The sequence below is a fragment of the Papio anubis genome, chromosome X (assembly GCF_008728515.1).
Source record: "Papio anubis isolate 15944 chromosome X, Panubis1.0, whole genome shotgun sequence".
Taxonomy (NCBI): domain Eukaryota; kingdom Metazoa; phylum Chordata; class Mammalia; order Primates; family Cercopithecidae; genus Papio; species Papio anubis.
In genome coordinates, this window is record NC_044996.1 from 43,936,509 (window position 1) to 43,958,750 (window position 22,242).

The following is a 22,242-nucleotide window of genomic DNA, read 5'->3' on the forward strand; positions in this document are numbered from 1 at the left end:
CTATAGCTGTCCTTAGTCTTTCTGAAGTAGTGAACAAGTAGTCAGTGAAATTAATTATATAATTAAAGAAACAAATATGTCCATTATGCTAATGACTTTTACCCAAGATGTTGCAAGTAAGGTATCTTCAACTAAAGACTGTCTCCATTCTTTTCAGATTATTGAATATTTTGTTTAACTTTCAGGAAATCATGGATAGAATTTATAAGAATGTTATGAGCAAAGTCCAAGAGATGAATTATATTCAGAAAACTCTGTTCAAGATAGGATATGATTACAAATTGGAACAGATCAAAAAGGGATATGATGCACCTCTTTGCAATCTGTAAGTACATTTCATAGGCTCTGTGGTTTGAGCCTTTAAATTTTTTTATGCTTTTAAATCCAGAAGATGAATAAATATATGGAAACTTAATTCATTTGAATATCACCACCATGATCATAAGGTTGAATTTCTCTTTTATTCTAAGTCTTACTGTTCATACAGCAAGCAGAGGACTCTGATCTTGGCAATTTAACAGATTTTAATAATTGAGTATGTATTTAAGATTTATTTATAAAATTTAGTCTCATGAAGAAAAACTAAAATAGACTTTTGAATCAAGACACTTGAGCTTAAAAAATGTCATTTCTAACTAAAAAAGTGACCTTCATTGCATGAAGGTTTCTGATTTATTGTATTCATAAAATAGTGTTGTAAGTGTATGAACATAACCGTTATTTTAAATGTGATACTGAGGAGTGGGGATGGGGAAGCATTTTTTATTGGAAGTGAGATAACATAAGTGATCATTTACTTGTGTCAGCATAGTTTCCCGATACTGCACATTATCTTTCTTCATTTTTAAAGAGTTTTTTCTGGCATTTTCTCAAGGCGTTACTGGTTGTTGCCTTGTTAACCTCTCATTCTCACCGTGATTCTGACATTGAGGTGTTCAACCAGTTGAGGAATCTTTCCCAGAGCTTATCAATTAGTGCGTTGCCAAGAATAATGTATGCGTACATTAAAATCATTTATCCTCCGTTTATCAAGGTTACTGTTTAAAAAGGTGAAGGCTCTGCTGGGAGGGAATGTCCGCATGATGCTGTCTGGAGGGGCCCCACTATCTCCTCAGACACACCGATTCATGAATGTCTGTTTCTGCTGCCCAATTGGCCAGGGTTATGGACTGACAGAATCATGTGGTGCTGGGACAGTTACTGAGGGTAAGCATTATTAATGTGGTAAATATTCTGTATCAGATGCTACTAATAAAATATATTTGCATTACCTTTGGACACCATGGTAACTTTAAAATACCTCTTAACTAATATCAGATTCATTGCAACTTTAAAATACCTCTTAACTAATATCAGATTCATGGCAAATCAATGTAGTTTTAGTTTATGAATTCTTAGTTATAAGTATCATGTGGACCCTTTAATTTTAAGCCTTATAACTTTTTTTTTTTTTTTTGAGTCGGAGTTTCACTCTTGTGGCCCAGGCTGGAGTGCAAAGGCATGATCTTGGCTCACTGCAACCTCCACCTCCGGGTTCAAACGATTCTCCTGCCTCAGCCTCCCAAGTAGCTGGGATTACAGGCGTGTGCCACCACGCCCGGCTAATTTTTGTATTTTTAGATGGGGTTTCACCATGTTGATCAGGCTGCTCTTGAACTCCTGACCTCAGGTGATCTTCCCGCCTCGGCCTCCCAAAGTGCTGGGATTACAGGCGGTGAGCCACCATGCCCGGTCGCCTTATAAATATTTATGCCACACAGTCAGTCCTCAAAATCCTGTCACCCTGGTCCTTTAGTCTTCTTTCTATAAATGATCGCTTCTTTGGAGAACCGTACTATTAAAAATGAAGTATCACTTTTATGCTCCCCCTTAAATCTGTGTTCCTGTCCAGACTTCTTTGCTTTCCTGTTTGTTATTTTTCAACAGCCTAAAGCGAATTTTCCCAACCTTGACAATGTTCAGATTTTGAATCCGATGATTCTTTGTTGTTGAGGACTCTTGTATGCATTGCAGGATATTTAGTTGCCAAAGCAGATATTTATGGGCTCACCCCAGCTGTGACAATGAAACGTATCCCCAAACATTGCCAGATATCCCCTGGGGGGCAAAATCACTTTAGGTTGAGAAACACTGGGGTATAGAAATTGTATTTTTGGATAATCTTATTTTCACTTTAAACTCATTGTGTCCAAAATCAATGCCATTATTCTAAACTGTCTCTCTATTGACAAATTATTTGTTTGTGTGAGTGGTATCACCATCCTTAAAGTCATTCCAGGTATCAGTTTTGAAGTCATCTGATTGCTTATTTTAAAATATCTTTAAATGTCATCAGATCATTCCTTCATTAGGTTTCTCCTTTCCCTCCATACCACCTTTGTCGTCTAACATTTTATTGCTCCATTCTGCTCTGACCTAAAACCCTTTTTTTTTTTTTTTTTGGAGACAGAGTCTTGCTCTGTCGCCCAGGCTGGAGTGCAGTGGCACAATCTCAGCTCACTGCAACCTCCGCCTCCCAGGTTCAAGCAATTCTCTTCCCTTAGCCTCCTGAGTAGCTGGGACTACAGGCGTGCGCCACCACACCCAGCTAAGTTTTGTATTTTTAGTAGAGGCGGGGTTTCACCATGTTGGCCAGGCTGGTCTCGAATTCCTGACCTCAGGTGATCCACCCACCTCAGCTTCCCAGAGTACTAGGATTACAGGCATGAGCCACTGCGCCTGGCCTGACCTAACAGCCTTTTAACAGCTGTGTCTGCCTACATTACATCACTTCTAATGTATCCTGTATCCTTCTATTAGATACATCCACCTCACCCACTGCTTGATATCTGATGTATCAAATCTAAACACCTCTTTACCTAGCTTCCAGGACATCTTTAATCTGACGCTAGTGTACTTATCCAACATCATTTTCCATTATTCCCCACATATAAACATGCCTGGCTCTTCTCTCCAGACCAGCCAATCTTCTTACTGTTTCTCATGAAGGCATTCTTGGTCTCACTGCTCTGTATTTTCTTTTCCCTTCTCTTGGAATGTCCTTTTTGCTAATTGATCACAACCATCTTTTAATGCCCACTTTTCAATAATGTCTTTCCCAACCACTTCATTTTACACTGATTGTTTGAGTCTCTAAGCTGCTATTGTGCTCACCTTCAGTGCCATGCAGTTTAGTATTTAAATGTTCTCTGAATTGTTTCACATGCATTTCTTCCCAGTTCATTCCTAAGGCCATTGAGTGCAGGGTCTTCTTATCTCTCCTGTGTTTTCTTCACAACAGTTAATATAATGCTGTTTACATAATAGGCTGTCCATAAATATTTGTTTATTGCTAGCAGTAATCACAAATTGCAAAGGGATATCATCATCATGATGATGTTTGATAACAATAGCTAGCATCTTTTGAAAGATTAGCTTGTGCCAAGAAGTGTTAAGCATTGTCCATGTATCATCTCATTTAATCCTCACAGCACATCCCTGTTTGAAGTAGCTTTTGTTACTATCTCCATCTCATAGATGAGGAAGTGGAGGCTTAGAGAGGCTAAGTTACTTGTCCATGTTACACAGCCAGTGAGTGGTAGAGTAGGAATTCCGATTAAAATCTATGTTACGACAATCTTAGGTAGATAACGGTGGAGCCATCTCTCCTCCTTTAACAGATCTTTGTACTTAATTACATAAAATATAACCATGAAAAGCAAAAATGATGTAACAACAATGGAATCCATCGCACTATTGAAATGGAGTTGAAATACTGAAAAATGATCACACTTTCCACTCCTTCTTTTGTCATTTTTCTGACTCTGGCTCTAACTCTAATATTCCCAGTACATTGGTACAAATCTGGAATGTGGTATGTTAATCTCTCTGTTACTTTTTCCCTCACAGTAACTGACTATACTACTGGAAGAGTTGGAGCCCCTCTTATTTGCTGTGAAATTAAGCTAAAAGACTGGCAGGAAGGTAAGAATTTTATGAAAAGCTCTAGTGATTCAAGATATGCTGAAAATTACTGTCAGCTTTATGACTTTCATTTCGTTAAAGTCTGGGGAAGCAAATAATTCTCTGCTGGTTTGCTATTGCCTGTCCCCATGCGTTCTTTTTCCTTAGTGATATCTTTAGGTTCCCAAGAGGAAAATGAAATCTCTAGAATCTAGGATTAATGATTCTGAGCTTGACAATACTTGAAGGTAAAGAGAAAAAAAATTCTTACTGGAGCTTTCTGGGTTTAGAGAAGGTGAGGATCCTTGAAACTTGACTTTACTAGTGAGAATGTTTGGACTGAGAAAGAAACCCCAGATTTTTAGGGGATAGAATGATGGGTTGCAAACATACACCAACTTCTTAGATCTTGACCCCAGAAAAGGTTTTCATAGTTGAGACTCAACTGTCCAGCTATTTGTATAGTTTATTTTTTATTTTTTATTTTTTATTTTTATTTTTTTTTGAGACGGAGTCTTGCTCTGTCACCCAGGCTGGAGTGCAGTGGCCGGATCTCAGCTCACTGCAAGCTCCTCCTCTCGGGTTCACGCCATTCTCCTGCCTCAGCCTCCCGAGTAGCTGGGACTACAGGCACCCGCCACTTCGCCCGGCTAGTTTTTTTTTTTGTATTTTTTAGTAGAGACGGGGTTTCACCGTATTAGCCAGGATGGTCTCGATCTCCTGACCTCATGATCCGCCCGTCTCGGCCTCCCAAAGTGCTGGGATTACAGGCTTGAGCCACCGCGCCTGGCCTATTTGTATAGTTTAATTTTTATATGTACCTGCAGAGACAAGCCACTTAGAAGAAACCTAGAGATATTGGTGATCATCCTTTCTATAAATTAGCTGAAGGCAAATATCAACCAGTCTTCTTAATGAAAGATACTAAACATACACAGTAACTACAATAAAGTAGATTGTTAAATAAAACAAATAATTAACAGCCTAGCCATGTCAGATAAAGGAATAATAATTAAAATGCTTAAGATTTTAAAAGAGAATATTTACCTTAGGATGGAACCACAGACTGAAAATTTAAAGTACAATTTACCTTGTAGGACGTAACCCTTAGGTTGTCCAAACCCTAAGAAAATGAATGCGTTTTTATCTAACATAAACTTTAAGTTTCTAAAGCATTTTTTTATGTGTGTTATTGTCAGTGCTCTATGAGCAAATGACTATTTGTTTTTTAAAAACACATTTTAAAAAGCCAGAGTTTTACACCTTGAGACTTAGTCTTCCCTTCTTCCATGGTAATGGCATTCCAATTTTACCATGAAAATCTGAAGAAAATAGTATGTGTGTATGTGTTTTGGACATCAACATCAGAATTATTTTATTAGGTAGGTTTTTATTTGTTAGGCAGTGGAATCACAGAAATGTTTAAAGGCAAAAATCTCCTCGACAAGTTTTACTATAATTTTTATATTCTGATTTCCTGGTACTGGGCCTTAATGTCAGTTTTGGGGAGTAGGTCCATTGTTGAACATGTATTTGGAGTTTTCCTTGCTATGAAGTCTCTTTGGCTTTATACTGTAGGAATGATCTCAGTTTTTTTTTTTTTTTTTTTTTTACATACAATGGGTTTTATCATGTTGAAATATTGAATAGTTTTATCAGAGCAGCTAACAGCTGAAAGGAACCCTGATTTTAATCCTTTTATGACACAAAATCTAATCTATATCTTAGTTTACAAATTTAGATTTTTGTATATTTTCCTTAAAGTAAGCCTCCTTCAGTAATACAGAGGTAATGAGTAGTGATAAAATATATTAGTAGTTATTGTCAATTAGTTTAGTGTTTGAACTTTTAAAGTCATGACTGGCCGCAGGTAAAATTAATACAGTTTTCTTACTGTTTCCCATAGTCCCCCCTTTCCCTCTCACTTTATGGTGCTACCATTTTTGGGTACTTACTGCATTTTTTTTTTGGTTAAAACCTCCTTAGAAAAAATTTGAAATGCATTGATATCAGTATGTTAGTAATTTACGTATAACAGCTTCAAGTGTTACTCTTCCTGGGGGTGATTTTATCTTAACAGAGCTCTATGAACACTAAGCTCTAATGGTGTTCTAAGTGTGAAATGTTATGGTATGGGAAGGTTTGAGATGGGTGATTGTTGGTAGTGATTATCATTGAGCCTTTCTTGGTGTTTTTAAAATCACAGTCACCCAGTATCCTCATGTAAATCTTAGTAAATATAAACTAATGTTCTCTCATAAAGTGGTATAAAATTTGATCAGCAGAAAAATACTAACATACAAGCTTTAAGAATTAATGAAATTTGTTGTAGAATAGTAACTAATTTACTTTTATGATTTCCAGGCGGTTATACAATTAATGACAAGCCAAACCCCAGAGGTGAAATCGTAATTGGTGGACAGAACATCTCCATGGGATATTTTAAAAATGAAGAGAAAACAGCAGAGGATTATTCTGTGGATGAAAATGGACAAAGGTGGTTTTGCACTGGTGATATTGGAGAATTCCATCCCGATGGATGTTTACAGATTATAGGTCAGAATGTTTTCTTTTTATGGTTTTCTTTAGTTTTATAACTTCAATATATATGAAAGGTAGTATTGATCAGTCATTAATAAAGTTGGTGGTTCCATTAGTTCAAACTCTGGACAAGTTATTTAACTTATGTATGAGCTTCTCCATCAGCAAAACAGGGACAATACCAACCTTATAGGGCTGTTGTTAAGATTAAATGAGTTGATAGATGTAAAAATTCTAAACAGAGCCTGAACCTTAGTGTAAGTACTAGCAGCACTAGCCACAGCAACATTGAGTGTAGAGAGAATGGACAGGGAAATAGCAAATTGGTAATGAGAAAACAAAAAGAGCTCAGAGGAGGTCTTTCTTGGTCAACCACATGTGATTTTATATAACTATTTCCTGTAACATACTCTATGCTAGGCCTTCCTCATTCTTTACCTCTCCACCCATGGGGCAGCATGGGCTCATATTTTTTTTTTACTGTTGGCTATTTATATGGGTCTAACTAGGCCTGAACCTTAGAAAATTAGTATCAATTCTTAGCACTAGTCGGTTCTGAGAATGTCAGTTACTTTGGCATTGTCCTTATTGAGTTTACTGAAGTGGACCTTTATGTTCAAAAAATGACTCCAAAATGGGCTGAATGTGCTGTTCACTTGGATGAGGCAGAAGTTAAAACTTGCTGATGAGGACCACTCAGCAGGATCCCAGTCAGGTCTTTTTTAAGACATAGAGTTTCCTCACCTATATCCAGTGACTGATTTCAATCCATTGCTGGACCTTACGATATCTGACCTGAATATAGTTAGAGATTTCCTGGGAAAATTGGTTCTTCATCTAGAAATTTGATCTGCTGGGGAAATTCCTAGGAACCATGGTTCAGTTGAGAAACAATAAGCTTATTTTCCCCTTGTTCTTTAATTGCACTGGAATCAAAGGTTATTTCTGTAGACTGGGTTCCCAGGCTATGGGTAGGCAAATCAGCACTCACACGAAGGTTCCAAGGCCATGTAATGATTATTCAAGCTGTGCCATCCTGTACTAGCACTTTCTTAGAGAACTGTCATTTTAACAAGATAATGTCAAAAGTGGAGAAGGAGAATTAACATGTGTTAAATGTGTTCTATATGCCAGACATTGTGGGATATATCTGTATGAGGTAGGCATCATTATTCTGATAAAACTTGAGGATTAGGAGGTTAACTGACATGCCCAGGATCACTTAGCTAGTATCAGGCAGAGTTACCATTAAAATCGAATGTTCCAAAGTCCTAGTTCCTTCTATTAAATTGATTATAATATTTAAGATTATAATAAGATGCTAAAGCTTTGGGTATAAGGTGTAACTTTTAGCCAATACTTATTTAACTAGGCATTTTCTTTTTAACTGGTGTGTATGGGCAACCATTATATATATGCAGTTTTTGCCATTTTAAAAGTAATGGCAAAAACCACAGTTACTTTTGCACCAACCTAATAATAATTTTAGAAGAAGTAGTTTTGTAAATAACAATTAAGGCAATGATATTCAAAGAAGACAGTCAGAATTGCATATACCTTAGTAAAACAAACTATGGCTGACTTAACATTCTTTATGACTTACAGATCGTAAGAAAGATCTAGTGAAGTTACAAGCAGGAGAATATGTATCTCTTGGGAAAGTAGAAGCTGCACTGAAGAATTGTCCACTTATTGACAACATCTGTGCTTTTGCCAAAAGGTAACTTTCCAAAGTTGTATTTTTTGTTTCATAAGTCAAAAGATATTTAGAAAATAATGTGATTACGTATTATCATAAGGGTAACATAGACTCCTCTTAGAATTTTCATCAGATCTGGGGAATTGTACATTTATGAAAGTTATTGAATCAACAGCTCGAAGATCATTTGAGATAACTGAGACATGTTAACTATGTTTTTGGACACCTGCATCTTGCTAAATACTTAGCTATGCGACAAGTTATTTCGTTTAACATCCGTGACAACTGAGACTTAGCATAAGTAATTTTCCCAAAAAAAGTAACACAACTACTACATGTTGAGATGGATTTTGAACCCAAGTTTTTCTAAATCAAAAGCCTGAGACTGAGCCATTTTCTTTATATGTTGATATGTCTTATTTTTATGGATTTTATTCTTTTTTAAAAATTGTAATTGTGGTAAAAAGCATATAGCATAAGATTTACCATCTTAACAGTTTCTAAATGTACAGTTCAGTAGTGTTGTGTATATTTACATTGGCGTGCAGCCAATCTCCAGACCTTTTTTTCTTGTAAAATGGAAACTCTATACCCATTAAACAACAACTCCCATTCCTCCTCCCTCCTTCCCCTGGGAACCACCATTCTACTTTCTGTTTCTATGAATATGACTTCTCTAGAAATCTCACATAAGTAGAATGATACAGTTTTTGTCTTTTTGTGATTGGCTTAATTCCCTTAGTATAATGTCCTCAAGGATTATCCATGTTATAGTACATGTCAGAATTTCCTTCATTTTAAAGGCTTAACAATATTCCATTGTATCCATTAATGTATTTTGTTTATATATTCATTGTCAGTGCACATTTTGGTTGCTACCCCCTCTTGGCTGTTGTGAATAATGCTTCTAGGAAAATGGGTATGCAAATATCTCTTTGAGATCCTGCTTTCAGTTATGTGGATAGATACCTAGATGTGGAATTGCTGGATCATATGACAGTTCTATTTTTAATTTTAAGGAAGAGCAATACTGTTTTCCATAGCAACAGCACCATTTTTACATTCCTGCAACAGTACACAAACATTCTAGTTCCTCCACTTCTTCATTAGCACTTGTTTGTTTTATATAGTAGTCATCCTCATGGGTGTGAGGGGATATTTTGTTTTGGTTTTGATTTGCATTTTCCTAATGATTAGTGCCACTGAGCACCTTTTCCTGTGATTGTTGGCCATTCATATATTATCTCTGGAGAAATGTCTATTCAAGTTCTTTGTTCATTATTTAATTGAGCTGTTTGGTTTTTTGTTATTGAATTATGGAAATTATATATTCTGTTTATTAACCCCTTATCAGATATATGATTTGCAAATCTTTTTTTCTATTCCATAGGTTGTCTTTTTACTCTGCTGATTGAGTCTTTTGATACACACAAGTTTTTAATTTTGATGCAGTCCCAGTTATCTGTTTTTGCTTTTGTTGCCTTTGCTTTTGGTGTCACATCCAAGAAATATTGCCAAATCTATTCTCATAAAGTGTTTCTTGTGTTTTTTTTTTCCTAGCAGTTTTATAGTCTTATTAGATTGGTGCAAAATAATTTCAGTTTTTGCCATTAATATCAATTACTTTTTCACCAACTTAATAGCTCTTCAATGTTTAGATTTTTGATCCATTTTGAGCTAATTTTTGTATATGTTGTAAGGTAAAGGTTCACCTTCATTCATTGCATGTGGATATCCAGTTTTCCCAGTACCATTTGTTGACGAGACTGTCCTTTCCTCATTGAGTGGTCTTAACACCCTTGTCGAAGATCATTTCTCCATAGATACAAGAGTTTACTTCTATTTTCTCTATTCCATTGGTCTATATGTCTGTCTTTATGCTGGTACTATGGGTTTTATTGTTTCCTAATGAAACTTTATCTGTACTGTACTGTTTCATTGACTAATTTATGAATAACTTTTCTCAATGCTTTCATTTCTATTTTATTGTCTATTTTTTTAGTGACCAGTCCTATGTGATCAGTTTTGTGGTTCCTAATCAGAAAAGGTTGACACTCTTGGCACAACAGAAAGGGGTAGAAGGAACTTGGGTTGATATCTGCAATAATCCTGCTATGGAAGCTGAAATACTGAAAGAAATTCGAGAAGCTGCAAATGCCAGTAAGTAAGAAATTGCTAGACTGGTGTAGTCCCTAAAAGTCATCTAATGATATCTTTTGCATTAGGCTCTTCAAGATGTTCGCTTTAATAATAAAATACAGGATTTTAAGAAACCTGTTTCTTAAATATGTATAATGGATTTCCATGTTGGAAGGATCCTTCAGTGTCGTATGGTAAAATAACGTATCTAGTTCTTTATTGCATGTTTCAACATCTTTCCCAAAGTGGTCATCTAGCCTGTGTTTGGAATGGTCCATCTTTGGGTAGATCTGTTATATAAATCTACTTTGTGTCTGTAAAGCAGAAATTAATAACTCTAAGTTTAGTAGTGTTATAACCATGATTATGCTTTGTGTGTATACTTTGGCTCTGTAAATGGACTGTCTCAGATGGTACGTTAATAACCAATTGGAGAAAATCTGCTTATATAGTATATGCCAGGAATTGTGTTACACACTAGGAATACAGAAAGTAGTAAGACTCATTTCTTGCTCTCATGTAGTTCATTATCAGGTGAGAGCGGCACATGAGAGAGACAACAATCTTAACAGCAATAGAGAGATGAACAGAGAATCATGGTACCACAGATGGGGGTGCCTAACCTACTTGGGAGGACATGAAAGAGATGTCACTTAAGCTTATTCTTAAGGGTTAATTAGAAGTTAACTAGGTTGGGCATTCTAGGCCAAGAAGCAACATGAGTAAAGGCAAATAGGTATGAAAAGGATGATGTGTGCAGGGAACTTCAAGGTGTCTGGTGTTACTGGTACAGTACAAAGTATGAGGTAAGGCTGTAGAGGTTGGCAGAGGCCAAGTTGTGTAGTACCTTCTATGCTGTGTTCAGAAATTTGGATGTAATCCTGTAGGCAGTGAGGAGCCATTGGCAGGTTTGACTAGGTTAGTGGTGTGGTCAGGTTTGCATTTTGGAGAGATGCAGTCACTCTGGAGGCCGTGCTGAAGATGAATTTGAGGGGGACTGGACTGAGGCAGAAGGCCAGTTGAAGAAGACTGTAGGAGATACCTAGACTGGGGGGTGGTGAGTAATGAGGGCCGGAAGCAGGGAATCAGGAAACATTTATGAAGCAAAATTGGCACACTTTAATTATTAATTGGATAATGTAGATAAAGGAAAAGAGGAGTCTAGGATAGCCCCCAGATTTGTAGCTGAAGTGACAAGGTAAATACTACTACTGGTTGAGCTAGAAAATACAAGAGGAAGAGCCAGCATATACAAGAAGATGATGAGGTCAGTATGGGACACACATAGTTTGAAACATCTTTTGGATAATCAAAGTTAAAATGCCCAGCAGGCGGTTGTGTATAGTCCAAATTTTATTGGGAGAGGCCTGGACTATACTATAGACTCAGGGATAATTGAAACCATGAAAGAAGATGGGCCAACCTTGGGCGAGATTGTAAAGGGAGAACAGGAGGCTGCAGATGGGTCTCTGGATAACACCAGCATATAAGGAATGGATGAAGAAAGAGATGTGTGTGGGAAGCATGATTGGCAAGATGTCAGGAGAGCAATGCCCATGCAGAGCACTGCTAAGAGAGTTTCAGGAAAGAGAGTAATCAGCAGTTTAACATTAGCAGAAAGGACTGACAAAGCTTATTGGAACATTGATTGGAAAATTAAAGAGATTAAAAATTAATGCTCAAGTTCAATAGTAGGCTTTTTCCCCCCTTTTTCCCAACAAGGGATTCCATTTTTTTTTTAAGTTTCAATGTTATCAATATAACAAGTATATATCGTTTTAAAAATATCAGTATTATGGACTTGCAACAAAAAGCAGCCCATATTGTATCCCTCTTTTCCCCAAGTCTCATCTGTCTTCAACTTTAGTTGTTTTTTTTAAAGTTTCTGGCATTCGTCTCCATTTTTCTAAAGAAAATGGTTATATTGCTCCTTCTTGAATTTTTCATTTATGATGTTGTAGACTTTTATGGACCACTAACCATAGAAGATGATTTAGCTTTCTTATTACCATTCTCCTCCCCTTCCCCACCACACTTTTTCTTTTCCAATATATAGTACAATTCGCATTTTATCCCCAGGTTTCCATTATGACTATGAAAATATTCACAGCTGAATTACATAGTGTTTTATGATGGTATTTCCTTTCTTGGACAATTTTTTGTGTTTCCCTGGATCTTAAAATTTCCTCTCTTCATTAGTTTTTTGTATACCTGTTCTTAACTCTTCCTCCAAACTCTGATAAAATTGTAAAAATTCTCCCTAATACAGGAAAGGATAGTGTGTCTGTATTTTTGTTTTCAGAGACATACTTCTTAGAGCCCTTTATCCTTGTACTGAAATTTAGACTATTTGCTCCCCAAGGCTTCCCTTTACTATCATCCTGGGAATTTCCTTTGCTTCTCTCCTATGTTGGATCCTGTTTCCTGGATCTCATATCTGTCTTTTTCCTGGTTTACTCTCCAGTTTGGGTAGAGCACATCCTTCAGCAGCTTCCTGAGAAAGGTGCATGGGAGGTAAATTCTTGAGACTGTGCTTGCATGTCTGAATATGTTTTTATTCTGTCCTCACCCTTGAGATGTGTCTTGGCATAGCTTAGAATGATAAATTCTAAATCATTTTTCCTGAACACTTTGCAGACTTGGCTTTGTTGTCTTCCAACTCCAGTGTTGCATCCTGATTCCCATTCCTTTGTGTGTGATCTATTTTATCTCTCGTAGCTTTCAGAGTCATTATGTTAATTTCTGGTGTTTTGATAGTTCATAATGATATATCTTGGTGTGGGTCTTTGATCATTTATCATTGCGCATACTTGGGGTGGGCCCTTTCAGTATGGAGATCTCTGCCCTTCAGTTCTGGGAAGTGTTAATTTATCTTTTGTTTGTTCATTTGCTTTTTTCCCCATAATTCCCCCCACCCTGTATGTCTGTTTCTGGGACTACTTTTATATGGCTGTTGGACTTCCAGCTTTCATCCTCTAATTTTATTATCCTTTTTAAAATTTTTTATTTCTCTTCTTGTTTTATATTCTGGCAGAGTCTCTCAACTTTATCATCTCTTCTGTCTACTGAATTTCCAATTTCCAATATCAGAATTTTAATTTTCAAGAGCTTGTTCCTGTCCTCTCAGTGTTCCTTTTAATAGCACCCTGTTGCTCTTTCATGGATGCAGTTAATGCATTGTCTCTTATTCCTCTGAGGATACTAAAAGGAATCCTTTTAATGTAGTTTTCCTCTCCTGTTATTGTCTCTTTTACCTCCAAGTTGCACTTTACGCTTGCTTTGGTCATTGAGTTGCAAGTGTCTGCTGATCCTTGTATGTCCGTATTTAAGAACCAGGTACTAAAAAACTGTTTGGAAAGCTTACTGGGCTTCACTGAAAAGGCATTCCAATGTTAGTGTCTTTTTCTCTTAAGTCATTCTATTTCTCCAAAGGAGATTTCTCCAGTCTCTTCCCCGGTGATATTAGCCTGACTGCCAGAATTCTGGTACCCAAAAGAGGTAAAGGAGTTACTGGGGGGATGGGAGAGCAGTGGGTCTCACCCTCACTGAATCCTTCTCTTTTCAGCTTTACTCCCTCCTTCTGTTGTACCTAATGTCCTTGAGTCCCGAGTCTCTGCTTCAGTTTTTCCAAAAAGTAGACCTGCCTACAAATGGCTTTGGGAAGAGCAGCACAGGGTGAGGGAGAACTATTCTCTAAACAGGCTGGAGCCTGGTGCTGCTGTTTCCAGCTTTACCCCTCATCTCTATCTTCAGAAGCACAGGCTTAGAGGGCACTTGCCCAGGCTCTACTGTGAGGGCAGTTTGCTGCTTGTTGGCAACCTCTTTTGTTGGTAGTTGCTTTGGATCCCTCAGCCTTAACTTAATTACCAAACATTCCTTTGCTTTTTGTCTTCTAAGATTTTGTTGCACTTTCTCATTCAGTGCCCTTTTTCTCTTGTTTCACTTTTTGCCTGGTGGTTAATACCTTTTTCATTTTTAAATTATTCTGAACAATTTAAATTCTTTTTTAGGCAGAACAGAGAAAAACTGTATACTCTTCATGTTCTGTTGGAAGCTCTTAACCTAGTTTTAACCCATTGTTTTTCTCTTACAAATAAAAATACCATTTTTTTCTGATTATAGGTTATCTATACTCATTATAAAATATTGGACAACAGAATATTATAAAGGAGGAAGTCAAAATCACTTGAGAGTAGTTTATCTTTGGGTGGTGAGATTACATTTTGGTATATATACTTAACCTGTCAACATAATCAAAGTGTTTCTATGTCAGTAAATAGAAAATTACAGTATCATTTTAAATACTAAATAGTCCCAGTACATAAATAGCCATTTAAAGTCCCTGTTATATTTTTAGGTGAGTTTCACCTTCTTCCCCATCACTGTAAACAAATATAACACGAATCTTGTATACTCAATTATTTTCTTATGTGATTATTTTCTTAGTGTGAATTCCTAGAAACAGAATTTCTGAGTCAAAGAGAATATATATTTTAAAGACTTTTTTCCTCATTGCCAAATTGCTGCCTCTCCCCAGGAAAACTGAACCGGTTTATATTCCGATCAGAGATACATGAATATACCTATTTCCCTAACTCTGGACTCCTATTATTTTTATTTATTAAAAATATTAACTACTTAGGTTCCGTTTGGGATTAAAAATATAGTTTGTAGTAATAGTTTTTCTATCTGAAAACTAATTTCTCCCCAAGAATAATTTTCTGAATTCTAGATACTGTAAAGTTTTAAATGACAATTGCCTATTAACATAATCAGATTGAAAAAGCTTACTTATTTTATACCTATAAAAACAGTGTGACATAATATTTCCTTCTTCAAGATGGTTTTGTTATAATATTATTGATATAACACACTTTCATATTAATGACACCAAGCTCCCAGAACCTTTTTTGATACAAAGCCTGATTTGCCTTCAATATAGTATTCCCAAAAATATATAGTATTTTCTTTAAGTATTTAAGTATAGCATTTCAAATATAGTATTTTCTTTAAATATAGTATTTCAAGAAATATATCGTATTTCAACCAAAAGGCTAACCATCAGAGGTGCACTGTCGTTATTCTTAGCCATCCTCTGAATATATTAATGGATTAGAGTGTGACTTGAATAATTTTCCATTGCATATTTAATTGTGTAAAAGCAACAATGGGGGAAGTCAAGCTGTATCCCACTTTGTTAGAAGGCAGAATAAAATCCTAGGACCCACTAGGTCCTCATAACTTTCCTGTGCTTGGAGTGAGGCGTGTAACTCATGATTTGGATAATGAGTGGTAATCATGAGCTAAATGTATAAATCATAAGCCTTTTGTGCCACAAAGGATTTATCTTGCCAACATTTTGCAAATTATAATTTCGGAGACTTATGCAAAAAAGTGTAAAATAGTTTTGATTATATTCAGCAAATCTGTCGGAAGTTATACATCTTTCATAGCAGGCCTCTTCATATTTTAAGTATAATTGTGTGAGGTATACATAGTATCATAAGAATGCAAAATACTTGTTTTTGGGTGATTTGAGCGACTTCCAATGGCTATGAAAATCGATATTTGCTGCCACCTGCAGGTCACGTTTCATAATGTTGTAGTTAATTCAGATAAAAATGCCACATTTTTGTTGGTTTTGTTTGTTTTTCCTTCCCCTAACCTTTCTCACTTGTTGGCAATTTATTCTATTTACGGGAAACTGTGATAGCCCATTGCTTCCTATGGCTTGGGGTATTAGATAATGTTTAGGAATTTTCAAGATGAAACCTCTATAGCTGTCTTTATTTCTTTGGCTTTAAAGCAGGAATTTAACTAAATAGAAAGATTGTTTTCAGCCTGCTTTCATTTGCTTGTGTGCAACTGAAATAATGTGCTTGCCTTGTCCCAATCTTGTCAGTGTTTCTGGACTAGTACCTATGTATGTAAGAAAAGTAAAATGAAATAAAAAATTGGGGGGCCAAATCTATACCTGAGAATTTAACTGTTTACTTGAGTTCTAAATGTGACCTTGGGAGCAGATAGGCTTATTTTATGAACCTCTGTGTAATTGAGCTGTACTTTATTAACAGAGTAGACTTGGTTAATTCAAGCAAGTTTTATGTTCCTTTATGACCTATTCAGGCATTATTTGTAGGAAGTTGGTTCTAAGTTAGATTTAAAAGATATTTTCATACTCAACTTTATATTTTTCTGTCATTTTAGTGAGAAACTCACTAGTTCAACCAACCTTTCATAAAACAGACTAGTACTAGAAAAGAACTTCGGTGAATGTGAGTTCTTTGTGCTTGCCACTGAAACCAAATCATTTCTAAAGTCATCTAGGCTATTTTTTAGTAGTTTTTAAAAATGTGCCAATGTTTGCTTCTTGGCAATTGCTGTTTTAAATAATCACATAAAACAAGGCTCATCTATTGATTAACATTACTGTTAATAGGCCTCCATAATTTAAAGAATTACCCTTGTAGTCATAATAAATAACTTGATGGCATATAATTTATGGAATTTGAAAGTATTAATACTACATTAATTATCTTTATGTCCTTCCTTATATTTTTTCCAATATGTATTAGGTTGTCTAACTCAAATACAATATTCATTGCATCAGTTTTATACCATTTAAATATATGAAATTCACAATCCCCTTTTTTATCTGTATTTGAATATATATTAAAATTTATAAAGAATATTTGTCTAGAGAATTTTCTGTAGAATGAATTAATAAACTTGTATGTATTTATGGAGGGCTCTCAACCCTATGGATGGCAGTGAAAAAATCAAAGACCTTGCTTTCATGGAGCTTACATTTTACCTCCATGGCGAGACAAATATATAATATGTTGGGTGGTGATAACTACTTTGAACAAAGCATAGTGTTAAGAAGATATAGAGAGACAAAGGTACTTCTCTTTTGTTATGAGTGATCAGGGAAGTCCTCTCTGGGGAGGTAGCATTTGAGCAGACATACAGATAAAGTATGGAAGTGACACACAACTGTATTGAGAAAGACCATCTCAGGCAAATATAAAGTCTCTGAAGAGGAAGATGTGTGTGTTTGTGTGTGTGTGTGTGTGTGTCTGTGTGTATAATGTGTATATGCATGTATATTAAAAACCACATAGACTAAAACTATCCAACTGAAACAACTTATGTATACTTTGAGAAATATGAAATGAAATTGTAAGGTAGAAGTAGCATTAGTAAACTATCTAGTATACCATTAAATAAGTTTGTGGTGATTGGTGATTCAGCACCTGAATCATCTAGGTAAATCCTGAAAAACTCATATTTTATTAATTGCTTCTCCTTCCCCTTCTTTCCCTGTCCCTACTCCTTTCTCCTCTCTTTCCCCCGTCTCCTTTTCTCCCATCTTTTCCCTTCTAATTTCAGTGAAATTGGAGCGATTTGAAATTCCAATCAAGGTTCGATTAAGCCCAGAGCCATGGACCCCTGAAACTGGTTTGGTAACTGATGCTTTCAAACTGAAAAGGAAGGAGCTGAAGAACCATTACCTCAAAGACATTGAACGAATGTATGGGGGCAAATAAAATGCTCTCTTATTGACAGTTGTGCAGGAGGTAGCCTGGTGGTTTTTCACTTCTAGAATATTAAGCCTTTGCTGAGCTGTTAGAATGTAAGGTATATCATTCTAAAGATACAGTAAAAAGAAAACAAAACCAAAAGTTAGTAAAATTGTTGTCCAGTTTACTTTAACTTAGTTTTGCATAGTTCTAGTGCAGCTGAAATTGAAAAGTTATTTCCCTTTAGCTGTGTTATTATAGAGCAGAAATTCTGTTTTTAAAAATTAGCCTAAGATATACTTGTTTTTGTAAAGAAAAATATTTAATGTTGAACAAAATAAATCGGAGTTGGAGTAGAATGTAGTTTGAGGAAATTCGCAGCTTCCAATGCCTCTTGTCTTCCTATTTCAGAAGAAGTTTAAATATTAAGCATGACAGAAAATATGTATTAACACTACTCAAAGCAAAAGTGCTGCAGGGCTTTAAAATTCTCTTCCAACCATTTATCTTGAAGGAAAAATTCAATAGTAATATAATACACAAAATCAAATAATACCTTAGAAGGTATTAAGATTATAATTGTTGCATAGGTTAGATATAGAGTCATTGTAATGTTGTGAATAATTACAGTGCCTAAAGTAAGAATAAAACAACATATACAACACCAAAAAATATCTAGTAATATATTTAAAGGGAAATTGAGCTGCTTTTTTGAAACTTTGAGATCTAAAAATAACTGTAATTATTTGAATGACTTAAGAGGAAAGGACATTGTTTGAAATGCTGAAAATTGCCTTTCTGTGTTTATTCAAACTGAAAAGCTGAGACCAAGAGCAAAATGACAGGAAGGTAAAAAGTTAACAGGCAAACATTTTCTCTTAGAAAAGATGATAAAATCGTAAGTATTTGGAATTAGAACCCTTGCACAGCACTGAACCTGGGAAAGAGATTTAAACTCTGAATTTATCTTTGATAACAGGGATTGATTTTAAAATGTACATGTAGTAAATTACATTTGTAATTTAAGGTCTGTTTGCTGTTGCTGATTTGATTCTTGATCAGTAGTTTGCATTTCAGGAAGCCTTTCATTTTGCTTTAATTTTAGCAAAGCGGGTTATAATGAATGACTTCCCCAATATCTTGCTTGAAGTTACAGGTGATTAACTTGGATGAGTTTTGGGAAGTTAAAGGGAAGAAAACACTGTTACCATTTTTTCCTGTTTGGGAAGAGCTTAGAAACTGGAAATACTAGATTTGGGAGAAGGGCAGAGTTACTTGATAAGGGACTGATGTTTGTGCAGTAACTTGGGAGTGTGGTTTCTTTTTGAATCTTTAATTAAAACCTGGGATTATATATCCCTGATAAATATTCACACTTGAACCATAGTTACTGTAAAACACAAAAAATCTTAATACTGTTACTCTTTGCACTTTTTCTTAATCATTTTATATATATATGCATATATACATATATATATGTGTGTGTGTGTGTGTGAGTTGCTTATGTTGTTTTGTACAGATGTGGGCCACCATTGCAACAAAATAAATTCTTTTTGCTCTAAAATATTTATAAAGAAAATACTTAAATGTTATGCATATGGTGGTAATAAGGGAAAAATCAAGTATTATAAACAAGAATGAAGGTTTTTGTAAAGATTTCTGTTCAGTGTTTTGCAAGGTAAAATTTTAGGCAAGTTTTCCCTGGAGTTATGTGTATGTGAGTATTCTCATTCTTCCCAACTTGCCTTTGAAGAGTGAAAAACCATTATCATCAAGTAGACTACTATTCAGCTTTTATTCCTGCCCTGCTGTTTACCCATTAAGAATGAGTTTCTTAGACTTTTCCAATATGTGATTTTTTTTTTCCCATTTAGAATGGTGATTTTAAATGTGTGAGTGCATGCACTGTCTTATCTCAGATATTTGCACCCTCGATCCGCCCCCGACTCCCAAAAGCTGGAACACTGCCAACTGATCTGTTATATAGGTCCTGTAGAAACACATCATTAACACTTAAGGTTGGGTGCTGCTAATTCTTTGCAAAAATCCAAACATTGTTAAGGGACCAGGGAGATGCCACTACCCCTTGATTTTCCATCCAAAAATATACATGTTTATGTAAGCAAATCTTTCCATATTCATAGTGACTTTTCAAGTATTTAAGACTAAAGATTTTGATCTCACATTTTTATACTGTTTAAATTGCTCACAATTATTACATACATGTCAGCCATCAAATAAAGTTGTACTTTAAAAATTTACTACAATATGGACATTTCTAAGTCAAACACTTGTGACTTTTGCTTTAATTCCGTGAATGTTCCTGCCTCCTTGATATTTGTATTTATTCTTTTTTTTCTCTAGAGTGGAGGGTATAATTGTGTGATATTTCAGAAATATAGATAAATGATTCAAAAAGTCACAGTTAAGGAGATTCATGTTTCTTTGATCATGAATAACTGATTAGTGATTCTTGCCTATATTTTCCTGATAGCATATGACAAATGTTTCTAAGGTAACAAGATGAGAACAGATAAAGATTGTGTGGTGTTTTGGATTTGGAGAGAAATATTTTAATTTTTAAATGCAGTTACAAATTGTAATGTATTCATATTTGTACTTTCTGTTAAAATGCACGATTGCAGAATTGTTGAGATTTTGTGTTTATTCTTGATGAAAAGCTTTGTTCTTGTTTTTAAGTTTGCACTCAAATCTTAAGAAATAAATTCACCCATGTTATCAAGCCAATTTGTACTTCATTATGCATTGAGAGAAAATCTCCAAGTCTGAAGATTATTAGCCAACGTTTTAAACACATATTTTTAAAGTACTCATCTCCAAGTTTGTGGAATTGCATTAAGCAGTTAAACAGGCTTGTATAGTCCCATCCTTTAGTTCAGAGTATTTGAATCCCAAACTGTTACTTTGATCCAGTCAATAGAGTAAAACCCCTTTGTAACACTGATACTTTGGGACAAAATATGGATTTGTCAGTAGGTGCTACCAAATTATAACTGCTACTTTTAGGCTAATTAATATTTTAGAGAGAAATTAATTTGAGTTATATGAGGGTGTGTATAAAATGGCATTAAGAGCTCTATTTCCTGGCTTTGCCACTGTAGTTTTTGGCAAATTGATTAACATTTTGGAGCTGCATTTCTTCATCTGGAAAAATTGGGTTGATAGGATCTGCCTAATAGGATTGTTGTGAGAGTTAAAATGTAAAGTGTTTAGAAAAATAGCTTATGCTAGCTATTGTTATCATAATTATTATTGTATCTAGACACTGTTCATCAGTCAGGTTGTTTAAAGTATTGACTAGCATACTCAGGGCCTTCAAGAACTGACTTCCCCTGAAGATTTTGTGAAAAAAGTTCTAGATCTAGAGGTCAGGAGACCTGGGTTTATTGACACCAGCTTTGTAACCATGGGCCAATCTCATAACCTTAGCCTTAGCCTCAGTTTCTTCTTCCCATTAAAAACACACACACACACACTTCAAAAATGATGCCTTTTGCAAAAAGGGAAACACAAATGACAGAAGAAATAGGGAACACGATAGTCCTTATGGTCCATCATGTCTAGCTTTAGTATTGTGATCTTACTGTTCCAAGCTCTATTTTCTTAAATGGTGCCCTAGGTTCTGAGTTTCCTATAGGGCTGTGAGACTATGAATCACAAGAAGTTGAGAATTCTACTAGGTATAAGGAGTCTGTGACTCTTATTTTTTAATTATTTATGTATTTTTGTCTTGAGATAGGGTCTCACTCTGTCACCCAGGCTGGAGTACAGTGGCTCCATCATAGCTCACTGCAGCCTTGAACTCTCCTGGGCTCAAGCAATCCTCTCACTTTAGCCGCTGAAGTAGCTGGGACTACAGGCACGCATCAGCATGCCCAGCTAATCAATTTTTTTTTTTTTTTTGTAGAGATGGGGTCTCGCTATGTTGCCCAGGCTGGTCTTGAACTCCTGGCATCAAGCAATCCTCCCACCTCAGCCACCCAAAGCGCTGGAATTACAGATGTGAGCCACAGTGCCTGACCCTTACGTTTTTTAAAATTTTAATCAGGGTTTTGCACACATAATGTAAAGGAGTGCTTCCAAACTTCTTTTTATTGTGATCCACAATGCTGTACACACATTTTATGAAAATATTTTGTGAAAAAATACTAATGAGGTGCACACTGGTTTTCTATTCTATTTCATTTACTTAAATGTTGGCTGTGACTCACTAAATTGATTTAATTACCCTGTAAAATAGTGCTGCTCAGTAGAACTTTCTGTGAAGTTGAAAAGATTCAGTATCGGCACTATCCACTGTAGTGCATGTGGCCGTGGATCATTTAAAATGTGGTTATTATTGGCCATGCCCGGTGGCTTGCACTTGCAATCCCAGCA

At 35.6% G+C, this 22,242-nt stretch overlaps 1 protein-coding gene across 7 annotated transcripts in view; it reads left to right on the forward strand.

Moving 5' to 3' along the window:
• ACSL4 (acyl-CoA synthetase long chain family member 4) overlaps positions 1–20,587 on the forward strand; it is an 83,625-nt gene extending 63,038 nt beyond the window's left edge. For 6 of the 7 annotated variants that reach the window (XM_031660972.1, XM_031660970.1, XM_031660968.1 and 3 more), the window contains 7 exons: positions 186–325; positions 1,034–1,206; positions 3,889–3,963; positions 6,307–6,498; positions 8,089–8,203; positions 10,185–10,342; positions 17,714–20,587. In XM_031660972.1, the coding sequence (XP_031516832.1) occupies positions 186–325; positions 1,034–1,206; positions 3,889–3,963; positions 6,307–6,498; positions 8,089–8,203; positions 10,185–10,342; positions 17,714–17,871 (1,011 nt within the window). In that variant the 3' untranslated portion in view covers positions 17,872–20,587. The remainder of the gene's footprint in view (positions 1–185; positions 326–1,033; positions 1,207–3,888; positions 3,964–6,306; positions 6,499–8,088; positions 8,204–10,184; positions 10,343–17,713) is intronic. The other variant, XM_031660971.1, reaches the window with a different exon arrangement.
• Positions 20,588–22,242: the final 1,655 nt, after the last annotated feature.